This window comes from Panthera pardus, unplaced genomic scaffold, assembly GCF_024362965.1.
Source record: "Panthera pardus isolate Hobbes unplaced genomic scaffold, ASM2436296v1 HiC_scaffold_25, whole genome shotgun sequence".
Taxonomy (NCBI): domain Eukaryota; kingdom Metazoa; phylum Chordata; class Mammalia; order Carnivora; family Felidae; genus Panthera; species Panthera pardus.
In genome coordinates, this window is record NW_026526821.1 from 23,526,658 (window position 1) to 23,539,568 (window position 12,911).

The window sequence follows — 12,911 nt, forward strand, 5'->3', positions numbered from 1 at the left end:
TGAGACTTGACTAATAACTAGTAAATGTTTTCTTTTAAAAACACTCAGTTGTATTCTGGTAGTAGTAAAAAGAACTAAGTTTAACACAAACTGGTTATCAATTAGCCTACCTTCTGAAGAACTATACCCCTGAGTTTGGCAAGATCTCAAAGTATGCCTGAGCTTGCCTTCGTGGGAATATTACTAGTGTAATCATTTTTGGAAAGTCTGAACCAGTGTCCATTCAGTTAAGCTCTTTAGGAATTACTCAAAGGATAACAATAAAATGACACAGTTGAAATATATTGGCTACTGTGTGTGGATTATCTATAAATTTTGGAATAAATGACTTTTCTATTTTTTTTCTTATTTTCCAGAGTACTTTGCATTTAAATTTTAGATCTTCTTACATGGAAGAGGTCAAATCCAGTTATAGCAAAACACCTTTACAGCAGAGGCCATATAACCAAAAAGTCCAAAGGCCCAGCCCAGTGGACCATTTACTTCAATGATGTTCAGTACAAAATTCCACTGCCACTAAAGACTTTGGAAAGTCCCTTTTAAGTTGTAACAGGATTTGACTATTAGTGTGGATTATGATAACCCTTCTTTAGTTAACTTAATGTTCTTTCAAGCTGCAGTTTGTTATGGAGAAGTATACTGCTTTCTTAAATTTTTGTCTGGGCTTTTATGAAGAGGATCGTGCTTCTGAATGTCTTAGTATGTTGTTGTCTTTTTACCTGTCTGGGGTTGCCTTCAGATGTGGGTGGGAACTCATCTGTAAAAAGTTCTAGGAAGACTTTTAGTTGAAGTTAGCTCTCCAATTTACCAGTCCTTTCCTTTGGCAGAGGAAGTTTGGGGCCTAAAAAAAGAGGTAGATTGGGAGGTTGGCTGCCTCTCTGTTATGGGCCATCTAGGAGCAGAGCAAAACTTTATTTGTCCTTTTTGTGGGGGATGGAGTTACTTTTTACTTTGTCCCCTGATGGATTATATGTAGGACTTCTGATTATAGCTATCTCACAGAATTCTTAAGGCTAAGACATAGGGTCAGGTGTTTCAGGCAACAGAGTTGGAATGTTATCTGTTGCCCTTCTGGGCATTGCTTTGATGACTTCTATATAAATAATGAGTGTAGCCTAATTTTCTGTCATGTGCTACCTAGCATATACATTTCTGACAGTCAGGTGGATTATCTTGAAATTTTAGACAAAGTTTCTGCCTCCTTGGAAAGCTCTACATCTCCTTGTGATTGGAGTGTGGGTTTCAAGATTCCAGAAGGTGGGTGTCTTCATTTTCTATTTTCAATGCACTCTAAGATGACCTGCTTACAGGTTCTCTGAGGCAGACTTCAATTGCTCTTGTGCTAACTTTGCTTTGATAAGGACTAAACAGTTTAATTAAATTTTCCAAATGATGTAGAGTTGTCAAAATGTTTTAATGATCTTTTAGCCACTACAAATTGACATTTTAGCGGAATAAGTTTATTTTGAAATGTCTTTCGGTTTATATTGAAATATCTGAAGGCACCTCTAAAATTTGGGTGATGACACAGAGGTACAGATGGTAAGATTTAATTATGAAACGAATGGTTGGTATACTGTGAAGAACACAGAAATGACAGATATGACTGACTGGCTTTTTTACCTTTCAGAGTTTGAGATTTTATAAAGACTGATAAAGGTGTTGATCCTTGTTTTTGATTGCACCCCACAGGCTTGTGTAAAATGACATCCTCCCCATTTTCTGGTGTACTCGTTATAACTTTTAATAGAAAATATCTGAAAAACAGGGAGGAGGGCACTTGTTGGGATGAGCACTGGGTGTTGTATGGAAACCAATTTGACAATAAATTATATTTTTTAAAAAAATCTGAGAAAGATCACATTAAAGTCTAGATGTATCAGAATGCGTTTTATTGCATTAGTTCTATCGTCCTTTGTCATTACTTGTAATTTTCCCAGGAAAACCAAAATATTGATGCTTGTATGGCCCTTTGAGAGTATAAAATACTCGTATTCATACATGTAAATTGGGTCAAATTTGGCTCATGTAAGGGAAATTAAGTTTATTTTTATGTAAATTTTTGTGTATGACCCACTGTTTCTTCAATGTTAACATTCTATTATAAATTTGATTTTATTACTGTATCTTGTAGATTACAGTAAATCTCTTTGTTGGCCAGTTATGTTGGTCACACTTTAAGAGTTCAAGTTTTGATCTTCTTCCTCCCAATAAATCATTTCCTTGTTAAAGCTGTAACTGACTCAAGAGAGATCATTAATAGTCCCTGCTCTCTCAAATGATTGTCACTGTCTGCTGATTTTAAGTAGTAGAAAGAAGGCAAAGGTGGGGTGCTATTTACCTTACCTAGGAATTATTTTTCCATAAGTATGATTATGTATCATAGTAGTAAAAATAGCAAGATAAATTTTTAAAAAGATTTCTGACCATAAAAGGAAGTAATCTTAAGCTAGCAAGATAATAGTAATTTTTTTCTTCTCAGGAGGAAAAAAAGCAAGAGCAGAAGTCGTAGTCATGAACGTAAAAGAAGCAAAAGTAAGGAACGGAAACGAAGTAGAGATAGAGAAAGGAAAAAGAGTAAAAGCCGTGAAAGGAAGCGAAGTAGAAGCAAAGAAAGGAGACGAAGCCGCTCAAGAAGTCGAGATCGCAGATTCAGAGGCCGCTACAGAAGTCCTTAGTATGTAACTATAGTTACAGTGATTTTGGTTTTAGAGTCATTCTCTGGGTGTACATAAAACAATTTAACCTGGAAAATTTGCATTGTAAAATTTTGTTTTTCATTACGACTAGTTAAAAAGCATTAGATGAGGTATTGGCATTGAAAAGTCTAGCAAAGTAGAAATATAGCATGTGGACCAGTACATAACATTTGTATTACTAAGCATACAGATTTTCTGTTACTCCATCTAAAATATTTTAACTGTATGCCATGTAAACTAGACCAAAGCACTGCAGTGCTTAAAAAACTTGATATTGTAGTACCAAATATTTGAAAGCTTAAAGGTGTGTGAGCTATTTAAATTTTCTTTACTGAACATAAATTAAAAATTTTAAAGCTCAAATAGATAAGTTATAAATGTAATTAGTCAAATATGTAGTTAATCTTGTCTGGCTGTTTTCAGCTGAAATGACAGACCATTTGTGAATTTGGTGTATGCTCCTTGATAATGATCAACTTGGGGCTCATCACATTTATATTTAAGGTTTTTAAAAATAGTAAGACGCTGATAAAAATGCTTTGAAATTACTCTGGAAATTTGAATGTGGTTATGTAACAAGTTGGAAATATATTTTATTACGGTCATTTTAAAAACTGTATTAATAAAGTTTGGAAGGAACCTACCTACAACTCTTAAGGATTGCTTCTAGCTAGCAATTCTTAGTGCTTTAAGATGTTCTTTCCTCTTAATGAACATACTGTTGTAAACTGTGGGAGTTATTTTAAAATTAACACTCTTGAATGGTTGGAGATGGAATTCAAAGACAAACAGACCTCAATAAGACATTTGGCTCTTTCACTTGTGCAAGTTAACACTCCAAGCTTGAGCTTTCTCATCTTTTAAGAAGAAGGTAATAACTGACAGATAAATTTAATGAGTTGAATTGAGAAGAGAATGAAAATAAAGCACCCACATTAACTGCTATTCATGAAATGTTTTAGTATTATTTGAAGCCATTAAAGTTATTAACACTTTGGATCCTGATTCTGGGTCTTTAACCTTTAAAGTAAAAAGGATTGAACTCCTTGTTTTCTACTTTCTTCCTAGCTGCTTATCTCATAAACAATTTAAGAGCTGAAAGAGGACACAATGTTGCTTTAATTCCAGATGCTGTATTAAAAAGTACTTTGTTTTTTTGTCCAATTTATCAAAAATTACCATATTCATTTTTACCAGAATGAATTAAATGGGGGAGGATTACTTTAATAAATTCTGAATATGGTTTATCTAGAGTAATGAAAGCTTGAAGTCAGCCTGTAATCCTAGTCTGACTTCAAAGTGATTTAGTTCTCACATTTGTTTTCATGTGATCTTTAATTTATCCATTAAATGTATACTCTTAATTCTGGTTATTAGTCTGAATGGCAAAGGACCCATTTAACATATAACTTTATTTGGAACTGCTTGGATGTTGCAGGTGTGCATAGAGTCCATGAAAACGAGTCCAAATGTGGATCACATACCACTGTTTTGTTTTGTTACCCTTCCTGAAAAGGATAGTAGGATGAGCACTAAAGGACATCTGACCTGTCCCTTTAAGTTAGTTTGGTCTTTCAGAATAAAAGATCCAGAAACTATTGGGCCTTTTTAAGATTCAGAATAAAATTGTGTTATAACAGTTACCTTTATAATATTTTCAAAAACATGCTTTTATTATGTCAAGTTCATAAAACATTTTTTGAAATAATAATTTTCTTCACATCTTTACTATGGAATATTTTGCCACAAAAGTATGACACATAAACTTCTTTCATGCAGTCTCTGAGACTTAACTGTTATATGGAAAAGAAGTTTTCATGTTAAAGAATTAGTTCCTTGTTTTTAAACATTCCTCAAACAAGAAAACACGTATGAATATTGTATATGTACGTGCATACAAATGTATTCCTGAGAAAGGATCTGCAAAAATACACACCAAATTGTTAACTGCAGTTATTCTGGTGTGAGGGAAGTTCAGGGTGACTTATTTTCACTTCTGCTTGTTTTTTTTTTTCTTCTCAGGAATGTATTCATAGTGTAAAAAGAATTATAGACTGAAAATGAGGGTGAGATTTTTTAGATTCTTAACAATCTTGAGGCTGTAACCTTTGGTCTCGGCACCTCTCAGTGGTCCAGGATGGATAAATATAAGAGCAGTTTGCCTGGGATAATTAAGAGAAAAAGTCTCTATTTTCTCTTCATAATTGAGGTGGAAAAGAATCAGCCTGAACAATGTTAAACTTGCTGGAGAGCGCATGAACGCGATCTTAGCAAGACCCTAACCCTGTAACTAGTGTAATTTTGTGTTTCCTTTTTAGCTCCGGACCAAAATTTAACAGTGCCATCCGAGGAAAGATTGGGTTGCCTCATAGCATCAAATTAAGGTTTTTAAACATACTTCTGAATTGTTTAAATTGTTTTTCAAGGAACTGATGTGGTGTACTTGTTTGGGTAATTTCTGAAACTTTTTAACTTTGCAGCAGACGACGCTCCCGAAGCAAAAGTCCATTCAGAAAAGACAAGAGCCCTGTGAGGTAGCTGTTGTCCCTATTTTTTTTTTTTTTCCTTTAGCACTATAAGCTTTTATAAAGCTTTTACAGTGTATGTTACTATTAATTAACATTTTGTAATTTGGACAGTATTTGTACTATATCTTCTGTGGGTAGTACTGGGATACTGTTAAATCAGTGTGGATTTGTAAGTTTTCATTTTAATTTCGTATTACTAAGAATGGAGCAGTAATTAATGTGTAGATCTTACATGTGTTCTTAAATCACTTGTAAGTAAATTTTTTTAATGGTAGCTATAGAAAATTTTAAGTAGACTTTGCTTATCTTTGGAATTAATAAATTTTACTAATGTAGCTTCATGGGAAAGTGGTTGTAACTATCACAAGTTTTATCATTTGGCTGTCTTTACTGAGATAAAGTACTTCCATTTCCAAAGTTTTAGCCAGGTTTGTTTGTTTCTAAGTAGTAATCTTAATGTTCTCGAATCTTTGAGTTAATTTTCCTCTTAAATATAAGACCTCCCTATCACACCTATTTATTTTGGCTCAAGGAACACTTTGGTATATGGCAGCATTATTCTTTACTGATATTCTGGCTTCCCTTAAAGGGCACCTTTTAACTTAGAGGTTATTACTTGTTATATTTGTTTGATATATTGTAATCCTAAGATTTGATGAAAACCTTAATATTTTTAAAAGCTCTTTTTTGTAACACGGAGCTTTTCACTCTTTAATATTTACTTTCCTAAGAAAATCCCCTTTAGTTTTCATTTTATGGATGCAGTCTAGCTTTGTACCTCTGTTTTATATGTTTAAAATTAGCTGATTCCTCAAGGAAATGTGCCAGAATTTTGTAGGTAGAATACTTCAAAAGTACTTCCTGACAATGCTTAGAATGCGGATAAGAGCATATTTGTGCTTATGTCTCTAAGGATTCACTTAGAACCTTAACCTTAGTGATGTTTTCTAATAAATAATGTTAATAGATGCTTGTGTTTCTTCCTCAAAATTCATGAAATTAAGTTTCATCTCTTGTGCTTTTTTACTTAACTCAGGCACTTTAGTTCCCTCCATATAATCAGAAATGCTGTCAGTTATCAAGGCTATATGTAAAAATAATTAAGTTGAATTCCACTGCTGATAATTTGTCTATATAATTTCCTGCTTTTCATTTTTGATTTGCTTATGGGTACTGTTTCTGTATTTTATAACCGTCAAGAAACATTCTTTTGGATACTAAATTTGTAGAGTCTTACGAGACTGATCTAATAAACAACCAGCTCGTTATTCCATATATTTATCTCAGTTTGTTAAATAAAAAAATCAGGAAAAAATTTCAGAATAAAATAGTTCTCATAACTTGGAGTTCAGCATTTGTGATTGTCAGACTATTTCACTGTATGATTTTGTTTTGGGAAATCATTCCTTCCACTGTCTGATACTTGTAGTTAGTTATTTTTAGTGACTCTTATTAAACTCGGGTTTCTGATAGTTTTTTTTATTATTCTGTATAAATTACTGTTTGTAAAATTGCCAGGCCAATGGACTTCTGTCCTGGTACCATGTGAGGTATTATCAGAAGAAACATCTAGTAACTGTCGTCTTGTTGAAGGAATTGAGTCACAGTGAATTATTTTATGGATGTTTTGTATAAATCTTAGTGAAATATTCATTTTTTGAATAGCGACAAACTACTTTTGTTAAAGTTTATTCTATTTATTGAAAATGAATTTTAAAAAGTAAAAATAAGAGCGTAAGTTATAAAATTAATTTTTATTCCTGTTAGGGAACCTATTGATAATCTAACTCCTGAGGAAAGAGATGCAAGGACAGTTTTCTGCATGCAGCTGGCAGCAAGAATTCGCCCAAGGGATTTGGAAGAGTTTTTCTCTACAGTAGGAAAGGTAAGTTTTTAGTTTATTCGGGGAGATCAAGTATGTGAGAAGTGCAAACAATATTTTTATTACTTCTTTTTAGAGAGCACTGGTGAGGTAGAGAGAATCTTACGTAGGGTGCACACTCAGTTCTGATCTCCAATGCAGGGCTCGATCCCACAACCCTGGGATCATGTCCTGAGCCAAAATCAAGAGTCAGACACAACCAACTGAGCCACCCAGGTGTCCCAACAAAAAAACATTTTTTTAAAAATTTTATTTATTTATTAAAAAAAAAATTAAAACGTTTATTTATTGAGACAGAGCACGAACAGGGGAGAGTCAGAGAGAGAGAGGGAGACACAGAATCTGAAACAGGCTCCAGGCTCCGAGCTGTCAGCACAGAACCCAACGCGGGGCTTGAACTGACAGACTGTGAGATCATGACCTGAGCCGAAGTTGGACGCTTAACCAACTGAGCCACCCAGGCGCCCCCCCAAATTTTTTTTTTAACGTTTATTTATTTTTGAGACAGCATGAACAGGGGAGGGTCAGAGAAAGAGGGAGACACAGAATCCTAAACAGGCTCCAGGCTCCGAGCTGTCAGCACAGAGCCCGACACAGGGCTCGAACCCACGGACTGCGAGATCCTGACCTGAGCCGAAGTCGGACGCTTAACCGACTGAGCCACCCAGGCGCCCCAAAAAAACATTTTAATAATAACGTTAATATGTTAGGTTGAACTAGAGAATATTTAAACATCAAATCTTTTGATTTGTTTGAAATTCAGTTAGGGAATTTTTTTTGCGCAGCATTTCTGTTTTACTTCACTTGGAAGTTAATAGTATTGGAAATAATAACCATTATCACACATTCATGAGAAGTAGAAGTGGACTGACAATTTTACTTATTTTAAACCATTGTTGGGGAGGGGAGGGTGCCTGGCTGACTTAGTCTAGAAGATATATGACTCTTAATTGCAGGGTCATCAATTCTTGCCCCACATTGGGCGTAGAGATTATTTAAAAGTAAGCAAATAAAACCACATTGTCAGTAAAATAAAAAATAATGGTTTATAGTGGATGGTTGCATAAAGAGAACCTTGTATTAAGTGTTTGTTTTCTTTTTAGGTTCGAGATGTGAGAATGATTTCTGATAGAAATTCAAGACGTTCCAAAGGAATTGCATATGTGGAGTTTGTTGATGTTAGCTCGGTGCCTCTAGCAATAGGATTAACTGGCCAACGTGTTTTAGGAGTGCCAATCATAGTACAAGCATCACAGGTAATTTTTTTCTTGGTTAGGAATTTGATTAGCGATAGTACAAGAAACCTGCTCTTAATGTTATGCTGTAGTACCTTATATAATCATGAATTATTGAGTTAGATGTTCTCAGAACAGGTTTGTTTCTTTTTTGTCTTCATTACTTTGATAAAAAGTATAATTTTAACAATATTCTGTTCGTGGTTTTTTTTTGTTTATGTAATTTTGAGAGAGGGGCAGAGAGAGATTCCCAAGCAGACTGCTCTGTCAGCACAGTGCCCAATGTGGGGCTTGAACTCACAAACCGTGAAATCATGACCTGAGCCGAATCAGATGCTTAACTTACTGAGCTATCCAGGCACCCCCATCTTGTTCTAATATAAGTCTTGAATATCTATTTCATGAAAAAGACTTGAGACCGTGGTCTATAATTTTATTGATTTGTGGTGATTCATTGAGTATAGAAGCATTGAAGAGCATGTTTACTGCTGCTTTTTTAAATGGAGTGATTTTGACACTTCTAATAAATTTTAATATTTTTATTGTTTTATAATGCATCTTACGATGTATAATGTATAAGATTTTATAAAATGTTAAGAGTAGTTTGAATAACTATCAGTTACTAGCATTTCTTGAAGGTAAGATGTTTCAAACTAATTTTCAGAAAGTCTTCTGGTTAAAATGTCTTCTGTTCCTTTTTGCTGGTACTTTATAGTGAGTAATGCCTTTGGGAAATGAAATTAGCATTAGCAATACAGTAAATGTGAAAAAATTGGTATGTATCATTCTATTATGAAAGTATTTCTAGGATTCTGTATCCATACTTACTTTTATTAAGAAACATATCTGTCACTGGTAGCTCAGTTTTTTCTTTTTAATGGAGAATATAGAATTCAAAGAATATTTTTGAGGGGCATCTGGATTGTTCAAGTCATGATCTCACGGTTCGTGAGTTCGAGCCCTGTGTTGGGCTCTGTGCTGACAGCTCAGAACATAGAGCCTGCTTCAGATTCTGTCTCCCTCTTTCTCTGCCCCTCCCCTGCTCACCCTCTGTCCCTGTCTCTCAAAAATAAACACTGAAAAAAAATTAAATACTTTGAGCAATATAAAAGTTGTGTTAAAAAAAAATAAGTCCTGTTGGTTGCTTTTCGAACCACTGAAGTTAATACTCTGGAATTCCTAAATAATATAGTTACTTCATCAACTTCAGTGATTTTATTTATAAAATAAGTAAAAAAGGCACCAGCCTTGGAACCAGATCTGACATGAAATTCCATCCAGTTTCACTGCTAATAAGTTGTTTGTAACTAAGTTACTCACTTACGTCATATCTAAAAGGCAATAATAGATCCTATTTAATGTTTTAGAAGTAACTTGATAGTGGGTATTTATCACTTGAATGTCTGTTTAAAAAAATAGGCAATTATTGGGAAATGGGTAAAAGTAATTCCTTGATTTCCCGTAATGAAGGACAAACTTAATAGCATGTAGACAGAGGGCTGAGAATCCTCAAATTAAATGAGGTTTTGAATTCATTTAACTTTTAAGCTTCCTTTGGGATATTTACTGCTCATGGTGCCCCAGTTTATTAATAAGAAAAGGAACATGTGTTAGAGTATAAATTGATAATCGTTACCTTTGAGAAAGACTACCTTTAGAAAAAATGACAGCTAAACTGAATGGTTTGCTTGATTGGATTTTATATTGACAAATGCTCTTTATGACAGCCAGCCAGTTGGTGTACTGTACTTTGAGTAACAGTGATTTTGAGAGTGCATCAATTTTAATGAATAATGAATGTATTTACCTAAATTCTAGGAAAGTCTTATTTCCCACATTTAGCATGTTTGGTGTCAGCATGCATCTAATTTAGATGATAGAGTGTACTTTTAGAACTGATTTCAACTTACATAGGAAATACAGCATATAGTTGGTTTGTATATGTCTTGTATAGGGGCTTAAAACTTGTTTTAAAACTTCTTGAATGAAATATTACAGTTTTTGTTCAGAAATTGGGCATTTGAACCATATTCTTAAAATTAATTTGAACTCTGCGCTGTTAATCACAGTGGCAGGTAAGTGGAATCATACAATATTTATACTTCTGTGTGTGACTCACCTTATCATGATGTCATCACTATCCTTTGACATCACTTGTCATTAAGCAAATCTAAAGTGAATGGGATTTTACTTTGATTGAAATGATTTGAATTAGTGCTGCGTGATGTGCATTTTGTCCTGTCCAACTTGTAGGCAGAAAAAAACAGAGCTGCAGCAATGGCAAACAATCTACAAAAGGGAAGTGCTGGACCTATGAGGCTTTATGTGGGCTCGTTACACTTTAACATAACTGAAGATATGCTTCGGGGGATCTTTGAGCCTTTTGGAAGGGTAAGTCCCAGTATCTTCATACAATTCATTGCCTTTTCATGTATTCACAGTTGTGCAGTGATCAACTACATTCAGCGTTGAGTTCAGTTATTCCAGCATCTTGGGCAATTTATCATGTGTGGTGTTACTGAGAATTAATGTTTGGTGTTTTTAGCATAATGGTGGAAAGGAAGCAAATTGTTAATTATTTCTAATACCTGATTGTAGGTTTACAAAGGAACTTTGGTTTTTAGTGGTTTGTTTTTGAGGCAAAAGAATAAGATCATACTTTTTTTTTCCCCCCCTTGTTCCACAGTGCATAACTTCTTGTTTGGGACGTTTCTAGGCTTTTAGAAGATATTTTGGAAATGAGGGTTGTGATGTATTTTCAAAAAAAAGTGTTTTTTTTTCTTTCCTAAATCTGAGAGCGCACAAACAGAACAGGGAGAGAGAGAAAATCTTAAGCAGGCTTCGCACCCAGCTTTGAGCCTGACACAGGGCTCAATCCCTTGACCTGGGATGACGGCCTAAGGCAAAATCAATAGTTGTTCAACAGACTGAGCCACCCAGGAGCCCCTCAGTTCGGGGGTGGGGATGACTTTTTTTTTTTTTAAGTTTATTTAATTTGAGAGAGTGAGGGAGGGAGGGACAGAAAAGGAGAAGGAGAGAGTGAGTCTCAGAGCAGGCTCTCCACTAGTAGTGCAGAGCCTGATGGGCTCAAACTCATGAAATTGTAAGGTCATAATCTGAGCTGAAACCAAGAGTCGGATGATTAACTGAATGAGCCATCCAGGCGCCCCTGGATGAGTTTTTTTTTATTAAAGAGGAATTTTTTTTAACGTTTGTTTAGTTTTGAAGTAGAGACAGAGCGTGAGTGTGGGAGGGGCAGAGAGGGAGACACAGAATCCTAAATGGGCTCCCGGCTCTGCGCTGTCAGCATAAAGCCTGACGCGGGACTCTTAACCCACAAACTGCGAGATCATGATATGAGCGGAAGTCAGACACTTAACCGACTGAGCCACCCAGGCGCCCCGGATGAGATTTTTTTAAAAAATCATGTTTCAAGGAATAAAATGCTTTTGTTTCCTCCTTTTTGCTTCAATAATAATCATGATTTTCATTTTTAGATTGAAAGTATCCAACTCATGATGGATAGTGAAACAGGTCGATCTAAGGGATATGGTTTTATTACGGTAAGCAATTACCATGATTAACATCATGTTTACCAAATGTTGATGTTTAGCCAGTTTCCTATTCTGTATGTGGTCATTAATTTCCAATTTCCATAGCTAAATCTCTGTGTCATTGAAGTCTATGATTCCATTATGAGTTCTTCAGTTTCTTAGTACGTTTTATTACGTGTTTTTGTGAGTTGAATGAAAAGTCTCTTGAAATTCTGTTTTACTTAAAATTCTTTTTGTGTGTCATCACCTCAAAACCATGGTCAGAATTGTTTTATTATAAGGGTTTGTGGTTAACCAGCATAGCCCATTCCCTGATGAGAATAGAGTTTTGATGTGGCACTTGGGATAATTGAATGGAGGGGCCCCTTTAAAAGTAAATTCTCTCTGTATTTCCCAATGTAATTCAATTACATCATCATATATCTTCAGGAGGTTCTGGAAACTATTTCTAGAGCAAATGTGAATTGGCACCATAGCTGCTATTGCAAAAAAAGAAAGAAAGAAAGAAAAAGTTTTTTTAAGGCTTATTTGTTTTTTTTTTTTTTTTTTTTTTTTTTTTTAATTTATTTTTGGGACAGAGAGAGACAGAGCATGAACGGGGGAGGGGCAGAGAGAGAGGGAGACACAGAATCGGAAACAGGCTCCAGGCTCTGAGCCATCAGCCCAGAGCCCGACGCGGGGCTCGAACTCACGGACCGCGAGATCGTGACCTGGCTGAAGTCGGACGCTTAACCGACTGCGCCACCCAGGCGCCCCAAGGCTTATTTGTTTTTGAAAGAGAGACAGACAGAGCTTGAGCACAGGGGAGGGGCAGAGAGAGGGAGGCACAAAGCCTGATGCAGGGCTCAAACACATGGACTGTGAGTGAGATCAAGACCGGAGCTGAGGTTGGATGCTTAACTGACTGAGCCACCCAGGCACCCTGAAAAAAATTTTTAAAATACAAATAGGTCTGAATTCTAATCAAGAAATTATAATTGTATTGTGTTCAAATTTCAGTAAAATTTAAATGT

General features: G+C 35.2%; 1 protein-coding gene across 7 annotated transcripts in view; it reads left to right on the forward strand.

The window, feature by feature from the left end:
- The window catches only part of RBM39 (RNA binding motif protein 39), a 30,355-nt gene that overhangs the window by 4,874 nt on the left and 12,570 nt on the right, over nucleotides 1-12,911 (forward strand). For 3 of the 7 annotated variants that reach the window (XM_053890302.1, XM_053890301.1, XM_053890303.1), the window contains 7 exons: nucleotides 2,486-2,677; nucleotides 5,018-5,083; nucleotides 5,180-5,233; nucleotides 6,995-7,112; nucleotides 8,213-8,365; nucleotides 10,598-10,735; nucleotides 11,842-11,907. In XM_053890302.1, the coding sequence (XP_053746277.1) occupies nucleotides 2,486-2,677; nucleotides 5,018-5,083; nucleotides 5,180-5,233; nucleotides 6,995-7,112; nucleotides 8,213-8,365; nucleotides 10,598-10,735; nucleotides 11,842-11,907 (787 nt within the window). Of the gene's footprint in view, nucleotides 1-2,482; nucleotides 2,678-5,017; nucleotides 5,084-5,179; nucleotides 5,234-6,994; nucleotides 7,113-8,212; nucleotides 8,366-10,597; nucleotides 10,736-11,841; nucleotides 11,908-12,911 lie in introns of all 7 variants that reach the window. The other 4 variants (XM_019458640.2, XM_019458641.2, XM_019458642.2 and 1 more) reach the window with 2 other exon arrangements.